Genomic DNA, 27,363 nt, shown 5'->3' with positions numbered 1-27,363 from the left:
AGCGTGGAGGGAGGCGGCCACAACCCGCCCGACCCCTCGCTACTACACACACACACACACACACCGCTGTTTAAACCTTCTTACTACCTGCGTCTGCTCTCTCCTTACTGCGGTAAGCTTACTGGTGTGTGTGTAACTGCTGCTGCTGCTTCTTGGGGAACTGTAAGAACTGTGGCAGTGTTGGTGCTCTTGTGAAACAGGTATTGGTACATTGATCGTGGAGCCAGCTAGTGTAGGTTCATAATGTTTACACAGTGGCAGTGGTGTATGTGTGCGGCCCTGGGGCCTGGCACATGGTGTTTGGTCTATTGTACTCTATGTTCACCCTCCCTTATAAAGGGTGTTTTGAACCTTGAGGTTAACGCGGGTTAGTGGTTGATGTGGTGCACCCTGCACGGTCAGTTAGGTTAAGTTAGCACTGGATAGGTGACCCTGCGTCACTCTTGACTAGTGAAGTCTCAATGAGCCAAACACACATCGAATCCTCAGCGGTCTACTATAGACAGCAATAAAGTTGGAAATATATGTGAAGGAAAGCACAGATATCACCACTAACGAGGACCAATGCACTAAACATATCTACTAACTTTTGTTTTAAGAAAATGTTAACATTCTGAGTGAGTGAAAAGTGGCTGCGTTGAGTTGGCTACCCATTATTTCTTTGATCTAAACAAATGTACTCTACCCTAGAAAAACTAAGCCTAACCTACAAGTGCATGAATAATTTAAAAGTGGAGATGTTTGGGGTTGCTGTGCACTGGCATCGTAATTTTGATGATGTTACTGTACCTCTGAACCAGAATGCTGTGAAACTGTTGGTCCCGGGCTCCCTGGTTATTGCTTCCCTTGCTGTCGAGTGAGACTGTTGTTTACAGTCTCCGTGGTGTAGTGGTAAGACACTCGCCTGGCGTTCCACGAGCGCTATGTCATGGGTTCGTATCCTGGCCGGGGAGGATTTACTGGGCGCAATTCCTTAACTGTAGCCTCTGTTTAACGCAACAGTAAAATGTGTACAGTACTTGGATGAAAAAATGATTCTTCGCGGTAGGGGATCGTATTCCAGGGACCTGCCTGAAACGCTACGCGTACTAGTGGCTGTACAAGAATGTAACAACTCTTGCATATATCTCAAATCTCAAAAAAAACACATAGTTTAGGAAAATATATGAGAGAAAATGGTGATCTATAAATAAATATATGATACAGCTTGTTGATGTAATACTAAAGGAGATATTAACCAATCTATGCTTGTGGCCATAGTTATGATGCATGCAAAGACATTGACCACCCAAGTGTGGGTTGTTGAGTATTTACTTGTTACTTTTATCCAATGAAGCTTCTCTATAATCATGTGTACTATCTGTGTGGTGTAGTATGAACTTTCCTTTTAAGTGGTGGCACAGTATAAAATTATCATACTGAACTTTGTCCTTGTAATGAATTTTGTTACTAAACCAAAATGGTTTGCTTTTTTAGTTTTTCACCAGTGTGATATTATTGCTATGCAGGTAATAATTAAATAATTTGTTTTGTTGGGGGACAAGAAGCCTGTGTATGTATATACATTATATAAATATACAGTACAAATAAAAAGGGTCTCCGTAGTACAGTCTAGTTCATTCTCGACACATAATCGAGAATTCTGGGTTCTAATCCTGAGAGAGAGAGAAATGGTTGGGCAAATTTCCTTTCACCTAAGGCCACCTGTTTGCCTAGCAGTGAGGTGAGTAAGTGCTCAGGAGTTACTCGGCTTGTTGTGGGGTTGCTTATGCAACTTTATGCTTATGCAAGCCCATGCTTATCTAAAGATAGACCTGAATTCAGTTTTGAAAAAAATTGGCATTAAAATGTACACAAATGTATGTTAATTCTTTGCAAAGTTAAATGCATAATAATGTTTGTGTTAAATACAGTAGCAAATTGCAATACTGTATACTTTGGATGTAATTGAACTTCATTTGTTGCAGAAAGTTAGATACAAATCTGTCTGGTCAAGTATTGAAGCAAGATATAACATTATTTATCTTTCCAGATGGCTGATAAAGACAGTGAACCTTGCGATTCTTCGGAGCAAGTGTTGGAAGACACTGATGAGAAGGTAATCTGATAAGTAATGAGGCTTGTTTGTTTTAAGTAGATGTGTAGCTTTTATTCATCTTGTTCAGAATGTTGTTATATATTTGTGTAGGTTTTGCTAATCATTCAAACTGAATAACTGTCATAAACATGACATTTGAGCTACAGTATTTATATCAGTGACTCGTTAATTTTTGTTTAGCAAGTTATCCCATTGCACATTTTCCATTTTAGTGCAGTAATACTTTATTTGTATTACAGGTATTAATATTGTATTAATATTTATAATACTGTATTAGAATTAATAATATTTGTGCAGTGATAAAATTTGTATTAGAGAAAATCAGTAGGAGTCATGAGGAGGATTGGAACCTGCATACTGCATACCTGTATTAATAATGTGTCCTAACTTTGTAAATGAAGTAGTATAATTACTGTCATTTATAAATATAAAGACATTTATAATTTATAATGTATTTATAAATATAATGTCATTAATGTTTAAGTGACCAAATATATTTTGTATCTTTATACCAGTGTATGTAATGTGTGTCCAAATGAAAGTTGGACTATAAAATATTTCAAGGGTTTGTTTTGATGTTTGGCATGATGTCAAACTACATAACTACTAGTTTGACAATTTAGAGACGTGTGTGCCAGCTGGAGTGTGGGTGTTGCTATTGCATTCAGTGCCATGTCAGTGTTTACCTAGTTGTGCTTGTGGGGGTTGAGCTCTGCTCTTTCGGCCCGCCTCTCAACTGTTACTAACGACTAGTGGTCCAGCAACTGTAATAGGCAAGAGCACCCTGTTCTGAAACAAACCATGTTGTCCAGAATTATGGAGATGCTGTGATTCCATGTATTTTGTGATCTTACTTAGCACTCTTTCAAAGATTTTTATGTGTGCGTGATGTTAGGGCTCTCGGTCTGTAATTTTTTGCCTCTGCCTTATTTCCTTCTTTATAGAGTGGTGATATCTCTGCTATTTTTAGTATTGTATGTCAGGGATAACGGCAGTAACTAGGCTGTCCAAAGAATGTGAAGGGCCTGCGATAGTGTTTTTTTACAGTTCTTGGTGAATATAGAGTTCCAAGAATCAGGGCCTGGTGCAGAGTGCATAGGCATACTGTCTATGGCTTCTTCAAAATCCAGTGGGGATTGGGTAACATCTGATATATGATTTGATGTTGGTATCATATCCATGATAAATTTATTTGGATTATCAATCATCAGATTGATAATCTAAACAGATTATCAATCTGTATAGTGACACGCTGAAAACAGTCTTACTGATTCGTTAGTATTTCGGTCATTTCTTTGTTGTCATCAGTGAACGTTCCATCTCCTTTTTGCAGGGGTTCGTTACTAGATGTTTTTTTATCTTGAATTTGCATAGGAGAAAAGAAAATATATTTTGGATTTCTCTCTCTCTCACTAATGCACTAATGGCCTTTTGCTCTCTTTGCCTCTCCTGGATTTTGTATGATTCCTGTAGCTTTAGTTCAATTGTTTCTATTTCTGAGAGTTATGCAGTTTGAGCATACGTATTTCTAATGCTACCGAGCTTATTTTTTGTTTTATCGAGGATTCGGTTGAATTCCAGATTGCTCTGCTTTTGAGCATGTCATGGTTATGTGGTTTAAAGTGTGTGCTTGTGAGTACCCAGTGTCAGGTTTGAATCCTCCTCATGGTTCCTTCTAATTTTCTAATTGATTCATAATGTTAATGTGATTTCTTTGTGCCCTGTATAAGAGTAAGATGTACAATTATTGAACTTTCTAGATGGCTGATGAAGGTGAAGAGCCCTGTGATTCTTCAGAACACATGACAGAAGATGGCGATGAGAAGGTAAGTCTGATAAGTAATTGTTCACGGTTAATAGATACAATGTGCATACCATTAGGTGAAATTTTTGGTGCATACATACACTCGGTGGCCCAATGTTGAGCGCCAGAATGTGGGGTTTCGGGTTTTTCTGTACCATAAACAAACCCGTGCACGGCTCTTAGCTCTCAGCTGGGTGCCAGTATATGAGTTATTGTATGAAGGAGGGGTTGATTAAGTAAACAGCCCAACCCAGTAGGCGAGAGCAAACGTTGAAGTCCAACTAATTGAACCTCGTGTCACTGGGTTGCTGGCTCCTCAACTGAATAAATAATTCTAAAGAGTAACTGAGGGGTCCTCACGCCAAATTTAGTATTTAGTGTTTGAAGCTGTGGGCTTGATCCACAAGCTTAAGCCAGTTAAATTCAAGAACACAGATGTAACTGTAGCAAAGCAAAATAACGGGGCAGTACTTATTAAAGATTGTTGACGAAAAGACACTTCGAAACAATCAACAATTTATTCAACAAACTTATTTACTAATACACGGTAATTGAAGTTACATTACGTTAATATTATAATTATATATTATACGCAAATATTATATTGTAATGGAATTATACTACAGAGAGTAATGTAACTTTAGAGGGTGGCAAGATATGAAGTTTCTTTAGAAGAGGGAATTAACAAAATTTTCATGTACTGTCCAATATAGTGCAAAAATTACAGGTAATTTATCAAAATTTGATACAACAAATGTTAGAAGGCTATCTGGCTGAATGTGAGTGCACATAACTCATTTAGGTTTAATATTCCTTTCATTTCTAGTACTAATGTTGTATTAAGATACACATTTATTGATCTTTCCAGGAGGTTGAAGAAGATGGCGAGCCTTGTGATTCCTCAGAACCTGTTGCAGTAGAAAGTGATGAAAAGGTAATCTGATAATGAGACCTGTTGATTATTAATAGATTGTGTTTGTGTGCATGTCTGTAATGGGATACAGACTGTGGGGAGCCCTGTCGGCTCCCTGATGCTATCTGAACTGATACAGTGCTTTATTAGTTTGGGGTCATCAGTCATCAGAATCCTTTGCCTACCGGGGACCATGAGCCAGAACCTAGCTCCCCTCAGAAACACAGGGAGCAATGGCCTATAAGCACTTTTATTTAAAGTATGTCCTAATTGCCATTGACTGGGGAACGATGCAGAAAGGCAAATCAAAACAAACCACTGTCTGGTTACCCTGTGCAGTCTATGCCCTCACAGATATCAAAATATCTCCCCTAGAAAGGAATTACACCCAACACTTATATAAAATAAATAAATAAATAAATTTTTATTCAGGAAAAGTACATACATACTTGATTTACAAACATAATGTTGGATTTATAGATAGTACATACAATACCTAAAGCCACTAATACGTATAGCATTTCGGGCAACTAGCCCAAACTTCATGCAACTAGCACTCCTGCGTGTTAGTAGGATTTTTGCTTGGTGTGGCTTTTCCAGCAGTGTGTGTGTGTGGTGTGGTGACCAGGCATCTTAGTGTACTGGAGCTGCATGTACTTAGGGTTACTTTCCTAGGTGCTCTGTAAGTACTACCCTTAAATTTCAGGGCTATCTTCCCTCGGGCATTCGGGATTCACTCCCCACAATGGGCTTTCTTGCTTGAGGTTGTCTTTGCCATTGGGGTGTGTCATGGTTCTTGGGGCTTTCTGCCTTGACGGGTAGGGGAGTGTTTTGGCTGGGTGGGGCGCACTGCGGCTGGCGCAGCTTGCAACAGTGGCGGCCGACATTTTTCCCAATTGCCAGTTTGTTGTGTCTTTGTTTTTGTTTTTCATTCTCCAGCCTTCTCGCCTTGTTTCGACAGAGGTGGTCTGCTTAGCTTCTGATTAGGCTAGCCTAGGTTGTGTTGGTAGTTCTGCGCTGTGGCCCTCAAGGTTTCATGGCTGCTACTGGTGGTCAGTTTGCCTGCTAACAGACAGGGTTTTACCAGCTTAGCTAGTCCGAGTACCTGGGCTTCCCGTAGGGTTAATTCACCCTACAGGCCCTGGAAAACTACTGTGGGCTCAGTCGTACTATGGATACTTCTTCCGAGCCCATTTTTGCCTTGTGCGAAGTTGAAGGTTGTTTGTCGCCCCTGCCTCGGAAACAATCATCTGTACTGCCTGTTAGGTCAGGGACACCTACGACCTGGAGTCTTGCGGGATTTATTCCTCACTTGTGCTTCAATTTACTTATCCTTTATCTGATGATCTCGGGGATCAGACAGCAACCAGGTTGTATTCTTGCTTCTCCCTCTTGCAATGGGCTAGGTTGGTTGCCCGGTTGGAGGCCCCGGAGCTGTCCTGCAGGGGGGTTTTAAGGACTTTGATTTGGGGGCATTGGTCACTTCGACCTTGGTTCTGTCCAGGCCCCCTATTCCTTCCCAGGTGGGCATGGTTCGCCCTGTTCCCAGTTCCCAAACGTCTGAGGGGTTCAGAGTCAGGGCAGGGTTTTGATTGGGATGAGGCTTGGGTGGTTTTGGGGGCTGCCCCTTCCGATTTGAGCACATAGGTAGTTGTGGTCAATTGGTTGCTTCTGGGTTGACTCAGAAGCTTGCTTCTGGGCTTGCTCGCATGGAGACCACCAACCAGGCCACGGGGCGTTGATTCCTGGAATCGTTCAAAGGTAAGATGAATATTTTTGTGAAAGTTGAAATTTACAATGAGTATTTTTTATTATACAATTGATCTTACTTCGTATTTGAAAAATGTAACCTTTAAGGAATCGTTTACAATGTATTTTTAGAGAGAGTATGAATTTAAAAATATTAACCTTGCATAAATGATTCAGTGGAGATTGTCATTAGTGAGAAAACTAAATAAATTGCCATTATTACTACACCAACTACATCTAGCTCCCACTCTTCCATCTCCTTCACCTCTCTTCCATTTTCTTTTCCATGTCCTCCCATCTCTACATATAGATTTGTATGAAAGACATAAATGTTAGAATTAACTTGTGATTTTTCACAACTATGCAAAAAATAATTAGTCTAGTAATAATCATTATTTAGCAATACAATTTACAAAACAGTTAATTTTGTTGGGATAATTTATTGAACTGTACTATGAAATATTCTTGCTACAAAGATTGTTTTTGTTATATATTGGTGGCAGAGTGAGCTGCAGTCTCTAACATGATCTGTTTTGATAAAAGCATTAGTTTGTAACATTGTTACTTGTTTTCTAGGATGTAACATCGGCGTCGACAGAGAATGATAGTGCGAAGGTCCCTGAAGAGTCTTCTGCAAATGACACTGACAAAAAGGAGGAAATGGAAGTTGCTGTATGTACACACATTTTAAGTTGCTGTGTGATTAACGTTATTGATTACAATACTGTACAGTACTAACAAAATTAACTTTTCCTTTTTGGACTTGTATTCTAATTTATATTTTTGAGCTATCCCATTCAGTAGCTACCTAACATAACATCTATGTTATAACAGGACTATACAGTCAGGTAGTATGACTTATTGCACCAGCACTACCTTTAAAGTCGTCTATGCAGTCATTATAGGTGCTGGAAAAGTGCTGTAGATGCTAGAGTTGCTTAGGTTATGACATATTTTGGCATTACATTATAATAAGCATTTTCCCTGAGCACGCCTTCCTCACCGCCCAGTTGTGCTCGGTGGTCAACCACAATGTTATTGTAACTCCTGACAAATGTCTTTGTTTTCTGCACCTGTTCCTTCAATGACAGTAGTAACAGACACATTAACTGAATTACTAGGAAGAAATAAACTTGGACTGCTAAGTGTATAGTGAAGGTCTAGTTAGTTAATTAACCCTTAAACTTCCACTTGCCATATGCAATTTTTCCCATTTCATTTAATTATTACTTTGCCAGACGCACCTTGATGTGATAGTTTTAAGTAGCTGTGCAATTCAGGGGTTAATACAGATAACTTAGACTTCTATTCCCCCTTGCTGTCAAGTTATGTTTTTTGTGGCTTAGCTGTGTAACATATCAGAAAAATGGAGAAAGAATGTAATTAATGCATGGAATGGGAATGAGTGAGGTGGAAGGGAGGAGTGATGAGTGGTTAGGAGAAGGGAATGTTTAGAATGAAAGAAAATGGGTTAGAGTAGATAAAGTAAGTAAGAGGTAGATAGAAAGGGTAACAACTACAAACATGTAAGTCATATAGCCAAGGATCTTTAAGTCATAATCTTTAGCCAGTAATTTTTACCACTTCAGTGGGGGGGAAGGAGTTATATAGCTTCAGGGCACCCATTCCCCCCAACCACTAGGCATGGGGAGAGGCATGTACCCCTAAGTACACATATACATAGTTCCCTAACAACACAAACTAAAATATATAAAAATGGTTAGATGGTATATCTCTGAAAGGAGTTAAGGTGAAAATAAAAATGGTTAGTACTATGGAAAATTCTTTTGTATTTTGTTTTTCTTATATAAGACAAGGCACACAAAGTGTGGAATACACAGCATATTAAAGAGAATGAGCTGAAGGGAGAACAACAGGCTGCCTAAACGGCAGGTATGGTGACTTGACAACAGCATACGTAGAAAATACAATTTGTAGCGGAAGCGCCTCAAAGGCCCCGGAGCAGGAGGGTTGTCATGTATGCGCATGCGGGTCCCTCCAGCCAGGTCATCTGCTCTTCTGTGAGAAGCCATTCAGGGAAGTGGTGCCCTTGGTAACGACTCTGCATAGGTAGTTAGCTGCCAGCTATTCTGGCCGAGGGTCACCCCATCCTGATTGTGGGGTGCATGCGAACAACCCTAGTCCATATAGTACACTTCAAAGTGCTCTTCACTCTAGCTTTCACTGTATCATGAAGGTAACTTTATAAAAAAAAAAAAAAACTGAAGTTCACTTACATTAACACTTTCGCGCTCTCGGCGCTCAAAAAAAAACAATACCCCAGATGCTTTCGGCACTTCGCGCACCTATGCGGTAAGACCGAAAAAGTGTACACTCTTTTGACTGTCCTGACAATAATTAAAGGCGCACGTATTTAAATTTGGTATCACTGTGTTCGCAATGAAATTGTCTATAAGAGCATACAAAACAGCGACGAAAACAAGAAAAAACAGCGACGAGTTATATCTAATCTAAAGCGCGAAAGTGTTAATAATATAAATGAGTGGTTTAATATTAACTCTTGCACATGCACTGCTTTCTTTGTAGAAGTTTTCACAGTATTTAACAGCCTTCTGCAAACTCCATAACATGCTCCCATAAGGTACTGTCCTTGCACTGTTACTCCTCATCATTATGGATGAGACAGGCCAAGGTTATATATAATTTTTTGTCAATTTAAAAAATTGCCTCCGTGAAGCTATAGAAAAATTATTTTATATTTAATTTTATACTTTGTACCCTAAAATCGTTCTGCATTTAAAAAAAAAAACTTAAGTAATAAACATTTCTTTTCTTACAATTTGGGTAACCCAAATGTTCATATAACCTGAATGTGTGTCCATCCCATGTGCTCTAGTATATCAGGATAATACTCTTACTATGCTGTTCAGTGTCTCGCAGAACATATTATAATTACACTATTTAATTAGTTTTATATGATAGTTCCTGTCTGAATATCTTTAATATTTTAGGGTGGTGAGCAACCACAAAAGAAGGCCAAAAAGAAAAAAAGAAGTGCTGTCCCACTAGCTGACAGTGCATTTAACCATAAGCTGCTGAATTTGATCAATGCAGCAGCTGGCCGTAGAGAAGTTCTGACAAGCGTTAAAAGAGTAATCAGGGTAAGTACATATGAGGTGTAAGTTTTTTTGTTTTATGGTTATTTAAAATTTGTGTGTAATGTGTTACAGGAAAGCTGAGAAAACTGAATTAATTTCTAAGAAATTTGGTATTTACTTTAATTCAGATTTGGGGGTGGGGGTTGTGTTGTACTGTAAATGGAAAAATAACAAAATATATTTTAGCAAATATAATAATACTGTCCTCATATAGGAGTAATTACATATTTCCAAAGGAATATGCTACTTAGTTTTCCTGGCTTGGTGCCTTCTTTTGATAATTACTTCAGAAGGAATACAATTTAGTTTTAAGTGATACGATTAATTTCCTTCAACGTACAAGACATCTGTGATGCCTTGAAAAATTTGTGCATATCAGCTTCAAACATTAAGACTAGAAATGGTGACCTACAGGTTCATTTGTTCTGCCAAATGTCATTCCTTATCTAGATGAAGATTTGTAAGATTGCTGGCAAATTAATTTTTGATGTGCCCATCATTCATCTCCAGGATTCTCAGCTCAGCTTCTATCTCTTAAGCCATTAGTTTTGATTCTTGCTTACCTTCCTTGGCCAAAAATTCCTTGCTGAATCCCTGTCTTTGGTATTTGACACAGTTTTGATAGTCCAATGATTTTGCAACTTTCTGAACTTGACTGTCCCTTTACCACTCCATGTCAGCCAGCTCCAATGATACTATATTCATTATAAAATCCTCCACCTTCTCTTGTATTATTAATCAGATTTGGGACACTGTCAGGGCCTGAGCCTTGGCTTGATGCTGTTGTGCTCCTGGTCGAGAAGCCTTATTGGAAATGTTGCAACATAACTGAAATCCTGGTCAATTTGGAAGCCTATTCATAATTTTTGTTATGGAACTGTTGATGCCTTTTTTTTTTTATAATATATATGTACGTATGTATGTATGTATATATATATATATATAGGGTGTGTTTTCTCATCTCCAAGGATGGGAATGCATTTGACATTACCTGGAGGTATAATATATTGACCCAATTGCATTATTTTTTGGTCTCCAAGCCAATTCACCTTTTCCTCAAAAGCTTCCTTGCCGGATATACCCATAAAGTCGCCTTGGGACTATCGTCTCGGCTCCTCATTGGCAATACAAGGATATCTTCCTAAGGCAGTGTTTTAAGCACTATAATCATTCTGGTTGCCATAAAGGGTTTCTTCTTTACCCTGACACAGGTTTATTCTGGACTTGATGTAAACTACTTCAACCTTTTGCTGTTTTCATACCGATTTTTCCCTTGGTATTAAATCTAGCATGCAATGGATAGTTTAGTTTATAGCCATAAATGGCCCCCCTAGGCTGGCACTATGAAGATTTACCCCCCCCCTCCACTTTCCTAGCCTTTTGCCACCCCTACCACAAGAATATTACAATACACTCACCTCTTTCTAATACTTTTCCTCTTTAAGCATCCTGTCTTTATACTGTACTTCCTATACAGTATTCATACTCCCTGTTCATGTCATGTGCTGGACTGGGAATACCTTCCTTAACTACTCGTGCAATAGAAACGTTCAGTTTTGTAATGCCATATAAATTTTTCAGGCTCTTAACCAAGGAAATGCCGAGCTGGTCATCATGTCTGCAAATGGACCATACTACGAACCTGTGGAAGAGATGCCAGAATTGTGTAAAGAAAAGAATGTTCCATACATTTATGTAAAGTCAATGGCATTACTGGGTGCTGCATGTAATGTGGTTTCTGATACAGGTACTAGGGTGTGTGTTCTCATCTCCAAGGATGGCTCTAAACTTAAACACCAGATCAAAACTTTCAGAAAAAAATGTGAAAGGCTCCTGGAACAGTCTGCAAATGTTTAATTATAATATGTATACAGCAATTATACTGTAATGCTTTTATCCAGTGCAGTATCAAGCAACATGCAAATTTATACAGTTATGAAACCAATAAAAAAAATCCTGTTTAATTGAAAATCATTTCACTGTAGTGACATTTGTTGTCATATACAGTAGTTACAAATTACTAAATTTGACAGCATTAAATGTGTGCTTAAAGCAACCTTTTCAATAAATGTTTGATTTTAATTTTTTCTTTGAATAAAACGGTTTATTCCTCGTGTCCATGTCTGAAACAGAAATGCATTGGTAACCAGGAAAAGAAATTACCTGCTCACTCACTGTTCTTTAGAGCATAACTTAATGCCTAGATGTGTTTAGAGACATGGGGGAAAAAAATGTGCTAAGAGTCGGACAATCAAGTAGAGCCAGATAAGGTATCCTTACAGGCAACTGCTAGCAACAAGGAAATAAGGCAATTATAATATACAAAGAATTTAGTGGAGATCCACTACTTACTCTACAGACCAGTATCAACTGTATTAACCAAATTATTAAAGTACTGTAATGGAAGAAAGTAGAATATCTTGAAAAGAGCATAACCTAAGCGAAAAGAGCATAACATAAGCAGTATCGCTTTAGAGCTGCACGGTTCAGTATATTTTTTTGTGTAACACTAGGTGGAGCAAAGTAGTTGGCAGTGCCCAGATCATGCCCCTCCCCCCCCCCACACACACACACACACACACACACCAATACTGTATGTGTGTGTGCACGTCTCTGCCAGAAAATGTAATATGAAAAGATGAAAAATTTACCAGAAATAAGAAAAAAATGAATTTCAATAAAAATCAGAAGGGGGGTGGGTAGTAGCCAATATTTCTTTATGGGAAGCAATGTATAATGGTTTAAAAGTCAGCTGATAGTAGCCCCAAGCACCTGGCCTTCAACTTTGGACAAGTAGACAAATATATATATGAATGAATGAGCCAGAGATACATTTATGAAAGTTGGGTCGATTCTATCAGGACCTAAAAACGGTATGTGATAGTCTTGCGTAAACGGTTGCTCTGGAAGTTAGCACATTTTCTAACGACAATACGAGAGAAGTGATAATGCAATGTATTGAGACTGGAGATACGTCAGTAATTCCTTCAAGGCTCTATTATTATTGTTCCTTGTCTACTAACACATTATGTGAAGGAATTCATGTTAACAAAAGATGCTAAGCTACTAGAAGAAATAAACGACCTTTGCTTATTTTATATAGATTAACTTTAAACAAAAATTCAATGTGGATAAATGCTACATAATGGGGTTCAGTCCCTAGAGTCCATTATGTGCCTCTTAACCGTTTCCACTGCTGACAACAGGATGCGTATGGGGTACATAATAAATGAACTAAACTAAATATTGTTATGTAGACTAAGTGAAAAACAGCAATACTACATCATCTGGAGTACCATATCCGAGCATGGAGACCTCACCTTCAAAAGGACATATCTGCCATAAAGTTCAACATTGCGGTGAAACTCATCCCAGAGCTAATTCAACTCATACCAGTAATAGTTTAAGGCCACAGGGCTAACAACACTGCTAACTAGATACGAGAGGGCTGCTCTCATCGAGACCTTTAAAAATAATGAATAAGTATGAGGACATTATTTTAGATCATTTATTAAATAGGTCAAATGTAATGCATACATAAGGCAACAGCTACAAGCCACAATGTAGGACAATGTTTTACCTAACTACAAACGTCCCAATTCACATAACCTATAGAAGCCGAGGCATAAAATACGTCAATATGACGGTGCTATAATTTTAACTAAAACGTCCCAATTTTAACCTGTTGGTCGATTCCGCTGATTTTAGGTGAATTATTAGGTATCAGAAATCAGGTCAGGTGGTCATTCTCTAAATGTCAAGAGACTACATAGTTTAGCGTTAATCAGGGGAACAGGAAGTCTGGTAGGCTTACCGAGGTTCCCCCAGGGGCTGACTATACCTTCCCTAGGATGCAACCCACAACAATTGGCTATATCTCCCGGGTATGGACGGTGATACCAGGTAAGCAAGAGACGGGCTAAGAACGGTGATGGCAGGTCAGCAAGAGACGGGCTATGAACGGTGATAGCAGGTAAGCAAGAGACGGGGTATGAACGGTATTGAGTCAAGGGCAGGAGGTAACATCACGTCGGCCATGGGTGTAAACATCATCTCGCCTGTGTTTACATTTTTGGGACACAACACCAGCAAGAAATTCCTTGCCAAGGTAAAACGGGTGGTGGGGGGTGGTGGGTAACTCTCAGACAGGAACACGGAGGATAGGGAGGATATTTTTAGAGTAATAATGTGAGGGCAGGGAGCTGAGGTTGTGCTGGGACGGTGCTGAGGTGGTGCTGGTATGGCGATATGTAGAAGACTGAATGGTCACCTAGATGCTCATTCCTCATAGCCTGACACATTGAATATTTGTTTATGTCCGCCTTCCAGCACGTTAGACAATCCTTGCGGTTACCTTGCGATGATTCCGGGCCTCAGGGGTCCCGCGGCCCGGTCTCTGACCAGGCCTCCTCGTAGCTGGACTGGTCAACCAGGCTGTTGGACGTGAGCAACCTCAACGTTCCCACCTACTTCCAATACTTCCGTGTATTGATTTACAGATCCATCTACGTAACAAATCACATAACATCTAGACAAACTGTTATATATACGAAATTGCTATTGACGACAGAGTTACGCCAGGATGTTTAGTAATTTGTTACGTATGATCCGGACAAGGATATCTTGTCCCGAGTCCTGAGAAATGGTAGTAACATTCCATTAATGGTGTACTGACCTCAGTGCTCCGTGTTAACTGACGATGAACTTTCCTATCATTGCTTCCCATTATCTGTCTCGCATACATTTTTGTCTCCACATTCTGGTACCCGCCATCTATGTTCCAGCTTCCTACGCTTAGCAGTTGGATCTGGAGGGCCACAGTGGCTGGTTTCACAGTTATGAGAGTAGATGACACGGGAGCTCTTGGAAGAAATCTACTGTATTTCTGCTGTATTGGATCCATTTTCTAAGATAAGCTTTTGATGCGTCAAACATGCGAGACGCCGCAAGAAACTGGCTTTTTCCTTGAGGAATGATGAAGGACTTAACTACCGACACGGGGAACGCGAGGTAAGCACTCAACTGATTAACAGCGATCCCTGTATATGTTTAGTGCAAAATCTAGAATATCAATGAATATGCTTCGCCATGAGAATTTGTTATTATTTATATTATTGTGGTTCATTATAGTGTTGGAGACGGCGTGAAGTGACCACACAAGTTATTCTTGATATATAATGTACTGATGGAGGGAGGTACAGGAGGGGGATAGGGGATAAGGAGATACTGGGAGGAAGGAGGGAGGAAAGGGGGAGTATATAGGAAGACCCAACAGGAAGGAGCTGTGTACACGAGGTGTAAACTGTTGACAACTCACCTGAGCCGCGTCTCACAGGTTATTTCCACACTCCTTGTAAGTTTCCCCGCCAAGTGGCCCCGCTTCCTCCGTAGTTCCTGCCTGCGCTGGTAACATTATGCCTAGAGTATACCCGTAGTATACCTAGAGTATACCCGTAGTATACCTGGAGGCGGTTTGAGAGCTCTACTCTCCAAGCCCGGCCTGGGGTCAGCCTTGACTTGTGGTAGCTTGATCTAAAAAGATTGTTACTTGGAGCAGCCCGCAGGCCCTCATAGTCGCTATAACCTGGTTGTACTTTGTTTTCGTAGGGATATTCCTGCGCGGGTCTCAAGCCTCTGGCTGGCCAAGTGCTACTCATTTCAGTATTACCTAGACGATTTTAAGTGTTAAGGACGCGTGTGTTGGCTGTAATAAGGTTACACCTTGTGTGGTTAACACCGTCTCCTGGTTGTACTGGTGTTGTCCGTGCTGCCACCGACACGAATTTATTATTTAAGTCTGCAGAATCGAGCCATTAGACCCTGGACACCGCCTTTCTATACCCCCACCCTGGCCTCTACACTTGGCCCACCCCTGGCCTCCACACTTGGCCCACCCCTGGCCTCCACACTTGGCCCACCCCTGGCCTCCACACTTGGCCCACCCCTGGCCTCCACACTTGGCCCACCCCTGGCCTCCACACTTGGCCCACCCCTGGCCTCCACACTTGGCCCACCCCTGGCCTCCACACTTGGCCCACCCCTGGCCTCCACACTTGGCCCACCCCTGGCCTCCACACTTGGCCCACCCCTGGCCTCCACACTTGGCCCACCCCTGGCCTCCACACTTGACCCACCCCTGGCCTCCACACTTGACCCACCCCTGGCCTCCACACTTGACCCACCCCTGGCCTCCACACTTGACCCACCCCTGGCCTCCACACTTGACCCACCCCTGGCCTCCACACTTGACCCACCCCTGGCCTCCACACTTGACCCACCCCTGGCCTCCACACTTGACCCACCCCTGGCCTCCACACTTGCCCCACCCCTGGCCTCCACACTTGCCCCACCCCTGGCCTCCACACTTGCCCCACCCCTGGCCTCCACACTTGGGCCCACCCCTGGCCTCCACACTTGGGCCCACCCCTGGCCTCCACACTTGGGCCCACCCCTGGCCTCCACACTTGGGCCCACCCCTGGCCTCCACACTTGGGCCCACCCCTGGCCTCCACACTTGGGCCCACCCCTGGCCTCCACACTTGGGCCCACCCCTGGCCTCCACACTTGGGCCCACCCCTGGCCTCCACACTTGGGCCCACCCCTGGCCTCCACACTTGGGCCCACCCCTGGCCTCCACACTTGCCCCACCCCTGGCCTCCACACTTGCCCCACCCCTGGCCTCCACACTTGCCCCACCCCTGGCCTCCACACTTGCCCCACCCCTGGCCTCCACACTTGCCCCACCCCTGGCCTCCACACTTGCCCCACCCCTGGCCTCCACACTTGCCCCACCCCTGGCTTCCACACTTGCCCCACCCCTGGCTTCCACACTTGCCCCACCCCTGGCTTCCACACTTGCCCCACCCCTGGCTTCCACACTTGCCCCACCCCTGGCTTCCACACTTGCCCCACCCCTGGCTTCCACACTTGCCCCACCCCTGGCTTCCACACTTGCCCCACCCCTGGCTTCCACACTTGGGCCCACCCCTGGCCTCCACACTTGCCCCACCCCTGGCCTCCACACTTGCCCCACCCCTGGCCTCCACACTTGCCCCACCCCTGGCTTCCACACTTGCCCCACCCCTGGCTTCCACACTTGCCCCACCCCTGGCTTCCACACTTGCCCCACCCCTGGCTTCCACACTTGCCCCACCCCTGGCTTCCACACTTGCCCCACCCCTGGCTTCCACACTTGCCCCACCCCTGGCTTCCACACTTGCCCCACCCCTGGCTTCCACACTTGCCCCACCCCTGGCTTCCACACTTGGGCCCACCCCTGGCTTCCACACTTGGGCCCACCCCTGGCTTCCACACTTGCCCCACCCCTGGCTTCCACACTTGCCCCACCCCTGGCCTCCACACTGCACTCGCCCCACCCCTGGCTTCCATATGTCCCACCCCTGGCCTCCATATGTCCCACCCCTGGCCTCCACACTTGCCCCACCCCTGGCCTCCACACTTGGGCCCACCCTGGCCTCCACACTTGGGCCCACCCCTGGCCTCCACACTTGGGCCCACCCCTGGCCTCCACACTTGGGCCCACCCCTGGCCTCCACACTTGCCCCACCCCTGGCCTCCACACTTGCCCCACCCCTGGCCTCCACACTTGCCCCACCCCTGGCCTCCACACTTGCCCCACCCCTGGCCTCCACACTTGGGCCCACCCTGGCCTCCACACTTGGGCCCACCCTCCACAAACACTCCGGCACTCTCCTGATTACCTGATTCTCGTCTGATTAACGACTCTACCAATGAATTAATTTTTGGTGTTTGTTTGCTGGGTTGACCCACAAGGCTGGAGAGTGACTGTACACTGTCAAGCCGTCCTCCACCCCTCACACAACTAATTTATACCAACGACCTCTAATTTGGCGGCTTGTGTGTGAGGTATCAGGAAGGGGGAGGGGGGGGATGTTTGAGTGAGGGGAAGTTTGTAAACGACCAACACCCTTGGCACATGGTTTTTTCCCGACACACAAATAAACAAATCAAGATTTGCTATCCAATATATACATGTTGTAAATAAGGTTAAGTAATTTGGGAGTGTTGTATTTCCTTATTAACAGCATAAGCGGTCGGGTGGGTCGAAGTTATTGGTCGATGGAGAGACTACCTTGATTCTTGCAGGTCGGGGTTCGATCCCCGATGTTGTTGTTGTTGTTAAAGATTTAGCTACTCAGGACGAAGTGTCCATGTAGCACGGGCTATGGTGAGCCCGTAATTGAGTTTGGTTATACATGATAACCTTTTTCCTGTGATATTTAGGTCCAAGTTTAAAATGGAGGAGAGGACTTCTCCTTTTTCCCTGCTTATTTATCGCTTCTGTTTTAGTGCACTGGTTTTAATCTTGTTTTATTAACATTATCTTGGTGGCGGATGTAGATGCAGAATGCTCACTAATGAGTCCCATTCCTCAACAGCTTTTCTAATCATTGTAGTCGCGGTGGAATGTGCATCTAATGCAGCTGCTGTCGTTGGATTAATGTTGAGTTTGATGCGCAGGGCTTCAGTAGCTTCACATTCCAGTAAGTAGTACAATAGTGGCGCCTCTGCTTCAGTTTCACAGATGTGACACTCTTTAACTATTGGGTTCATTACCTCCCAGCAGCACTTGTAGCCAAGTCTGAGTCTGTGTATGGCTACTGCAATGTCTCTGGATATCTTTTTGCCAAGCACATCTGCTCAGTTCCACACATTCCAACATGAGAGGGAATCCCTAGGAACTTGGTCATTCTTCCCTGGCTCCATATCACACTCATATCCATTCCAAGTATTATGTAATTATACTGACAGCGGTTTCTCCTCATAATTACCTAACCTTACCTCATAACCTTCTCCTGTCTATAAGTTTGTTGGCTTAGATCGTTTACTATACACGTCATACCCCATCCTGTGGGTGGTAGTGGACCCCATACCCATCCTGTGGGTGGTAGTGGACCCCATACCCATCCTGTGGGTGGTAGTGGACCCCATACCCATCCTGTGGGTGGTAGTGGACCCCATACCCATCCTGTGGGTGGTAGTGGACCCCATACCCATCCTGTGGGTGGTAGTGGACCCCATACCCATCCTGTGGGTGGTAGTGAACCCCATACCCATCCTGTGGGTGGTAGTGGACCCCATACCCATCCTGTGGGTGGTAGTGGACCCCATACCCATCCTGTGGGTGGTAGTGGACCCCATACCCATCCTGTGGGTGGTAGTGGACCCCATACCCATCCTGTGGGTGGTAGTGGACCCCATACCCGTCCTGTGGGTGGTAGTGGACCCCATACCCGTCCTGTGGGTGGTAGTGGACCCCATGCCCATCCTGTGGGTGGTAATGGAAATAGAGGCACATAATGGGCTCGGGAACTGAACCCCAAAATTAGTTTAGCTTAGCATCTTCAAGGACTAACGAGGTAGTTACCGAGTGTATTAGCAGGGTCACCAGCAGCCTGTGACACAATGATCACCTCAACGACGCCTCCACCCAAGACACTCAATCTTCAGTTTTTTAAAGTATTTCTGCAGAGGAGCGCCATTTATGTCAGTTATTAATTCGATGGAATCTCATTCAATTAAAATGATCGTTTGGTAGATTATTTTAGTAAATAGTATTTCTTTTTTGTCTTCAACCTATTTATTCTCTGTTATCACCACGTCTTAATTGTTTCAATTGCTATATTGTGGTCTACTACAACGCTTGGCGTTCGTCTTCTGTAAATATTTAACTTGCCTATAATTCCCTTTGTCATCATTTGTGCAGTTTTCATTCCATATAAGTTTCTGTCACCCCTAAAAAATCATGTTTATATATTTTTTATTAATATTCAAACACACATTTTTATGACTTGAAATAAACTGAACTTTAAATCACATTCTTTCCGTATGGAATGACCATGTCAGTGTATCAGAGGGTGATATGACCTCTATTTACTGGAGAAGTAGGGAGCACAGTTGTGAATTTCAGTGTGAGAGATGACCCATACACGTCAATAATGGTCTAATATATGGAGGGTCGGAGCCTTTGTGGTCTCGGGGTCACTTAGTCGGGCATTGTGTGCCCTGGGAGGCCCGTCCTGGGTATTATGCCCCACTGGGTCCTGTGAGAGCCAGCCCGGGTGTTGAAGGATTGGTTGTGTGGATGTAATCCCGCGCCCCGTGTCTGGGCGCCGTGTAGGCCTCGCCTTCAGTGCCTTCACCTAAATAGATGTCGGAAAGACGAGGACAAAAATATATTGATTTTAAATCTAGTTATGCTGATTAGAAGGCCCGACTAGACGAGGGTGTGTGTGTGCTGGGTCCTAGTCTACCTTACCTAGAAGGCCCGACTATCCAAGGGGAACCTTCCTACACACCACAGACATCAACACACATACACCATTACAAACGTGCAATCAGCCGCTTTAACCCCCCCCCCTCCTCCTCCCTCTTCAAGTTATTCCTCCATAAATCATACCAAACAGACCCAACACAATTACCCCGTGGAGTAGGACCTCGGGAAGGCGTCCCGAGAATTAATCACGGACGGTCAGCACCACGCAGAGTGGATGACAAGGTCCGCCACCCTCCCCACCCCACCCCCTCCTCTCCTCGGAGAAGTTCAGTCTAAAACCTGTACCTTCATCACTATCAAAACGTCATAGTGACGTCACACACCCCACTGCCTTTGAACTCGACTCACAATCTGGAATCCCGGGTTCGATTCCAAGGCAGGACAGAGTGGTTGTGCAAATTTATTTTCAAAGAATTCCTCTGTAAGGAAAAAAAAAGACTACTTTTTTTTTAAAGTCGTAAGTTAGTTTTTTCAAATCGCTTTGAGAATAAGTGCACAAAACTGGTGCAGCAAAGGTTTATGACGGAGTGCACATAGGCTGTGTACACATAGGCTGTGTACACCACTTTCCACCATCTTGTATTTTCTGCAAGACTCAAGACTGATACAGTAGTCGAGACAGTGTCCAGGTCTTCATTATATACCTCTAAGATCAACAATGTAAACTTGAAAAATTAATCTTAATTAAAAAAACGAAATACAATTCATATTAACCTCAATTTAAATCACTGACAGCGATATAAAAGCCCAATTGGTGTGTCCTAGAGAGTGAAGGCTCTGGGGCATGACTGGGCGTCAGAGATGCTTGTGTCCACACCTGATGACAGGATGATGGATGTCCGGCAGCCGATCAAACCATTATGGAGGTGGCTTTGTTGACCCACTATCTCTCAAACTTGTTCTAGGATCTTTTGTTATTAACTGTGCACAGCTGCAGCTGGCCCCTGATCACCATCATGTGCTTGAGGGCAGGTGTAGCTGGCTCCTGATCACCATCCTGTGCTTGAGGGCAGGTGTAGCTGGCTCCTGATCACCATCCTGTGCTTGAGGGCAGGTGTAGCTGGCTCCTGATCACCATCCTGTGCTTGAGGGCAGGTGTAGCTGGCTCCTGATCACCATCCTGTGCTTGAGGGCAGGTGTAGCTGGCTCCTGATCACCATCCTGTGCTTGAGGGCAGGTGTAGCTGGCTCCTGATCACCATCCTGTGCTTGAGGGCAGGTGTAGCTGGCTCCTGATCACCATCCTGTGCTTGAGGGCAGGTGTAGCTGGCTCCTGATCACCATCCTGTGCTTGAGGGCAGGTGTAGCTGGCTCCTGATCACCATCCTGTGCTTGAGGGCAGGTGTAGCTGGCTCCTGATCACCATCCTGTGCTTGAGGGCAGGTGTAGCTGGCTCCTGATCACCATCCTGTGCTTGAGGGCAGGTGTAGCTGGCTCCTGATCACCATCCTGTGCTTGAGGGCAGGTGTAGCTGGCTCCTGATCACCATCCTGTGCTTGAGGGCAGGTGTAGCTGGCTCCTGATCACCATCCTGTGCTTGAGGGCAGGTGTAGCTGGCTCCTGGATCATCATGTGTATATATACTGGAACGCACCGAGCCAAAGCTTCACTTACAAGCACGACCCGGTGCAGCTCAGATAAACAAAGCGTTTGCTTAACCTCTGCCCACCTCTGATGTATATGTTATTGACAATACCGCGGTGTCAAGCGTTGCACACAGCTCAGCCCAATCAACAAATAGATTATGTTGCAGGATGCAATATTAGTCCATGTTGCAAGTATGGGATTCACAATAGTTTTCGCCAGTTTTGAGAAGCGTTGGCTATTGTTCGGCTGGCAGGAGTAACCAGTGTAATATATTCTTGTGCTGTACCCAGATTTTGCTCGAGGAGGTTAATAGATCAGCCATACATTTCATGTTCTCTTGATTCCATGTATGACTAACCAACCTGTGTGATGGGGAATATTAGATGAAATTATAGCTAGTGTTTTATCTACACTGTGTAATCTTGCATACAGAATAGGGTAGCAGCACACTGCTGTGTATACCAAAGCTTGTTAATACAAAAAAAAATACCAGAATATTCAGTTCGTAAAACTCTATGACAAACCTTTAAGGCATTCACTAGAACACTATTATTGAATGTGAACTGAATGTGAAACCGTAAAATACTTTAAGACCTCCTGGCCTATTGTACCACCAGCTCTGTAACTACTGTACCACCAGCTCTGTAACTATTTCATAGAGTCTGGTGCACTGGACGACATCCTAACAATTTATCCTACATTTATTAATTTTTAAGCTGCATCTCTTATGAACCATCCCTGCCCTTGTGTGGCAGTGCACAATAGAAAGTTGAATTTACAAATTTTGTAAATTGAAATATGTATACTAATGTAGTTAATTGTAACTATGATATATGTGTTTCAGCCTACAGTTTAGACCAATTGTTGTGTGTGTGATCCTCTGTCTTGTGAATAAGAGCATCATCCTCTCTAATAAAACCTAATTAAATTAATAAAGATTAGGCAAAATTGCAATTAACTTTGTGAGTGTTAGTGGCGAACTACTCTTAGTCCTGAGAACGTGTTGGGCGTCTTGGTATATCGTTTATCATAGCAGAAGCACTTAACATCAAACAATCCCATCCATTTATCAACAGCCAGCTTACACTTAAGTGCTACCAATAAAGCGACTAAGTACCCACTGCCGGCCAATGAGAATGCACTACAGATTAGCCAATCATCACGTATGCATTAACTCCCCCCCCCCCCCCGCTGTCTTTGAAGACGCTAAGTTGCACCTAATGAAACGCGTCTTGGCCATTACAAGTGTAAACTTAACAGTGGTCAATTTTCAATTACATCTATTATATATTTTTTATAGAGTGGAGACAGCTTCGCGGATCTGCAAGTCATTATTTAAGAAGCTATTGAGCAATTATATATTCAGAGAATATATATTAGTCCGTTTACCGAGAGGCAATGAACACCAGCCCCTTCAGTCCTGCCAGTCACCTTCCTCGACCCCGCCCTTATATATGCCAGTGTTCTTACCTGTTCTTGCCACGGGGGAGACATCTCCCGTCACGCAGGGTGCAGTCGCGCCTCCACAGATCTCCAGTATCAGCTCTTGATACTGGTAATGGCGCAAAAGGGCCACCACTTACGGGCTATTCATGCCCGTGCCACCTTTTGGGTGGCTTAATCTTCATCAATCAATCAAATTGTTCTTGCCTCGCTGTTCTCGCCTTGCTGTTCTTGTCTTGCTGTTCTTACCCTACTGTTTTTACCCCGCTATTTTCCTCACTATTCATAATCCCGCTGTTCAAACCCTATTCTTACCTCGGGTCTGAAAAACATATGGACATCACTACCCACCAGGCCATGGATGCTGCTAAGTTCATTTTGCTATTTTATTTGGCTTAACGCTAAGAGACATCTAAATTATTGAAACCGCTAAAGATATCAAAATCTGTATTCTCTAGAGGGCAGACGAGAGAGCTACATAATGATTTACACTTGGAAAATATTAGAGGTACTGGTTACAAACCTGCACACGGAAATAACATCACATGAGACCAGAAGGCATGGCAGGAAGTGCAAAATAGCTTCGTTGAAAAACAGAGATGCAATAGGTACACTGAGAGACTCTAATCAACATCAAAGGCCCGAGACTGTTCAACTGTCTCCTATAAACATAAGGGGCACAACTGGCCGACCTCTCACAGTGTTCAAGAGAGAACTTGATAAACATCTCTAAAGGAAACCTGATCAACCCAGCTGTTATAAATACGTCAGACTGGTTGACCAGACGAAAGGCCTGGTCAGAGACCGGGCCTCGAGGACATTGATCCCTGGATCCCTTGTGGTTACATAAGGTAAGGTAAGCATACATGCGTGTTCGCTTGGTGGTTTAGTGTTATTTAACAGCACATGAATTTCTAGATATATTCCTGCTAGTCATCCAGACAGCTGGCATGTAAGCCTCACACTTGTAGCCGCAGCTGCTGAGCGCTGACACCTGGGTGACTGGAGACCAAGTGTGCTAATGTATGATTGTGCTTGCGACCGCCAGAGGTCTCTGGAGACAGTAGTCAAGTGTTGACAAATCAGCGAAGCCCTCAGTGACCTCTGAACCTCTGGGAAGAGAACATACGCCAGAGTGTACGCACGCATCACCAAGTTGGAAAGATGATTACCCGAGGCAATCTTTGTCATCCCCGGTGCCAATAGTCCAAATTATTTCCTTTTTTTGTGCTCCTATGATTTGAGTGTGTTCTTGCAGAGTCTTTTGTGCTGTCTCAAGAAGAGGGGGGGGGGGAGTGAAGGGGTAGAGACCCGGAGGGGGTAATCACTGGCCTCCAGTTCACCTCCAGGTAATTGCTACTCCGTCGTAGTCAGCGTCGACGTCGACATTCTGTATCCTGTTGTGGTCGACGCCGTGGTGCTCTGGTCATGCCCCTGTGGCGGTCTTAACCCCCCCCCTCCCTGTGGTGGTCCTACTGTGGAGGGCGCCTGACAGCTGAGTAGACAGCGCTTCGGATTCGTAGTCCTGAGGTTCCGGGTTCGATCCCCGGTGGAGGCGGAGACAAATGGGAACAATTTTCTTTCACACTGATGTCCCTATTACCTAGCAGTAAATAGGTACCTGGGAGTTAGACAGCTTCTACGGGCTGCTTCCTGGGGGGAAGGGGATGCAACAACAAGGAGGCCTGGTCGAGGACCGGGCCGTGGGGACGCTAAGCCCCGAAATCATCCAGGAGCTTCCCCCCCACCATCCTCCAGGAGGCCCCCCCCCCCTCTCCGCCTGTCTTTCTCTCTCTCCCGCGGTCTACCTGTCCCCCGCGCCACGCCCCCATCTCCCTCCATTAAGGGGTCTATAAACCTATGATATTCCCCAACCACACCTCCACCAACACAATGCCACACCAATCATGCTAAACTTGTGGCAGAGGACATCACACGTCCCTTCACTAACAATGACGGAATGGTGACCACAAGTGGCATACTCCCCGACTCGCTGAGATAGGGAAGAGTCTTCAACTCTCATACATGTTTATGTCACATTAAATGTGAAAGGGTTAAGGAGCGAGATGTCCTTAAATGCTGACGTTATTGTTGGACGGGAGAGTCGAGTGGTGGAGGCGGGGACCAGTGTCTCGACCACACAGCCTCTCCATCTCTCACCGTGATGCTTAACTCCTTAATACCCTCCCTGTGTTCCTTCCTGCCTCCCTCCCTGCAGCCTACTCTTCCAGCCTACCTCCCACCCCGCCACCCTCCCTGCAGCCTACTCTTCCAGCCTACCTCCCACCCCGCCACCCTCCCTGCAGCCTACTCTTCCAGCCTACCTCCCACCCCGCCACCCTCCCTGCAGCCTACTCTTCCAGCCTACCTCCCACCCCGCCACCCTCCCTGCAGCCTACTCTTCCAGCCTACCTCCCACCCCGCCACCCTCCCTGCAGCCTACTCTTCCAGCCTACCTCCCACCCCGCCACCCTCCCTGCAGCCTACCGGGACAACCTGTCCTCTTAAAAAGAACGTCGCTTTTGGCCCTTATGGCCGAATATGGACGTAATTTGAAAATGAAAATAAATTTGAGATTTTTTTTCAACAACAGTAAGTTAAGGGTCCTCTGATAGGTTAGGTGGGCAGGAAATTCTCATAAAGTTTCAGCCTCCCTGCAGCCTACTCTTCCAGCCCGCCAACCATCTCACTCTGGGCTCCCATACACTTCGGAAAACCGGTTCCTTCCCTCCAGAGGGATCATGTTCCATAGATTTTGCCTTTTTCCATGTGATTTTTTTTCTCGTTTTTATCGTGGCTTCCGTCATAAGGAACATGGCCTAAAGTTTTCGCTCATTTTCTCATCCTCAAGAACCGAAATTTTGTGAAAGGAAGCCTTAAATTCCAAGTGAAAAGTTGAGAAGAATATTTTATTGTATCCGAGGCTGGTTTGTTGATTGGGCAGTACAATGCTTAGGTTGGACTACTGATGGTGGTTGTGGAGGTTGTGGTTGAGGTGGGGTGGAGTAGAGGTCTACCGAGCAGGAACTATACGAGAGCGAGGGTTCGACTCCCAGTTCCGTGACTACCAACAAGAGCAGAGAGTTGCGCCAAGCGTGTTAACTCAACGTGTTGACGCTGGTCATCCTGGGCTGTACAAACCGTATGTAACTCCCACTGTCGGGACAGGAAGCCTGTCCTTACGCTTGTAACAACTTCCCCCTTAAGGTCAAATCACCTGACCTTCTCCAAGACACAACCCACAATTGGCAAACTCCCGGGGACCTATTTAGGCACATAGAGGTATCAGGTAAAAAGAAACATGCCCATCTGTTTCTGCCCTGCCGCGGGATTAAAGCAGACTCCCTCGCTTACGAGTCACGGACACAGACCACTGGGCCGCAGACAACAACTCAAGACCAGTCTAATATAAGCTGTTAATCTACCCGGACACTAAGTGGCCCTAAACATCACTAACACCAATCTCGTACACTCTCCAAGGTGACAAATTTAGTTCAGTTAAGGAGGAGTCGAAAGGTTTATTGGAATGACACTCTACAAACCGGTTTATAGATGACATTGAAACCTTCTGGTCACTTGATCTCCCGCTTACTTAGGCTCAAGTGTCGACACGCTCTGGTTATCTTGCGGCAACCTTAGACTGTGAGGGGCCCCGGGGCGACACGAGGGCCCCCCCCGGGTCGTCATGAGGGCCCCCCGGGTCGTCACGAGGGGCCCCCGGGTCGTCACGAGGGCCCCCCGGGTCGTCACGAGGGCCCCCCGGGTCGTCACGAGGGCCCCCCCGGGTCGTCATGAGGGCCCCCCGGGTCGTCACGAGGGCCCCCCGGGTCGTCACGAGGGCCCCCCGGGTCGTTACGAGGGCCCCCCCGGGTCGTCACGAGGGCCCCCCGGGTCGTCACGAGGGCCCCCCGGGTCGTCACGAGGGCCCCCCGGGTCGTCACGAGGGCCCTAGGGAGCTCCTTCTAGTAACGTGAGTGTGTTCAGTGGTGGTCATGAGGTAGTGTTGAGGTGCGGGTGTCCCCGAGGAGGTCGGAGGCACGGCGAGGCCACTAGCTGCAGGTCCCCCGCTGCACCACGCAGCGAGACAAAACAGGTTACCACTGACAGACATAACTGCTGTAAATATGCAATGTCACGCGTCGTCAGCTGTCACTGATAACCTTGTAAGTGCCTTGTTCCCCGTTGGCGCCGTCTACCTTGCCCTGGTGACTCCAGGAGTCGGCCTGAGCCACGACTCAGGCCGACTCCTCAATGTGAAGACACTGCTGCATTAATTAATTAGTGTAGAAGACAGGTGAATGGCTTTCTTGGTGAGCGGTGAGGTGCTGGAGCC

The 27,363-nt window shown here is 45.0% G+C and overlaps 2 protein-coding genes across 2 annotated transcripts in view; both read left to right on the top strand.

The window, feature by feature from the left end:
* Window positions 1–27,363, top strand: part of LOC123764307 (uncharacterized) — a 275,355-nt gene that overhangs the window by 198,093 nt on the left and 49,899 nt on the right. The gene's annotated exons all lie outside the window — the stretch shown is intronic.
* LOC138358267 (H/ACA ribonucleoprotein complex subunit 2-like) lies at window positions 177–11,765 on the top strand. The gene is made up of 7 exons (XM_069316084.1): window positions 177–200; window positions 2,033–2,098; window positions 3,859–3,924; window positions 4,771–4,836; window positions 7,141–7,236; window positions 9,537–9,686; window positions 11,265–11,765. The coding sequence occupies exons 2-7, from the start codon at window positions 2,033–2,035 to the stop codon at window positions 11,538–11,540; spliced, it is 720 nt and encodes a 239-aa protein (XP_069172185.1). The 5' UTR covers window positions 177–200; the 3' UTR covers window positions 11,541–11,765.

The sequence above is a fragment of the Procambarus clarkii genome, chromosome 82, assembly GCF_040958095.1.
Source record: "Procambarus clarkii isolate CNS0578487 chromosome 82, FALCON_Pclarkii_2.0, whole genome shotgun sequence".
Lineage (NCBI taxonomy): Eukaryota > Metazoa > Arthropoda > Malacostraca > Decapoda > Cambaridae > Procambarus > Procambarus clarkii.
This window is presented reverse-complemented; position numbering and strand designations above follow the sequence as displayed.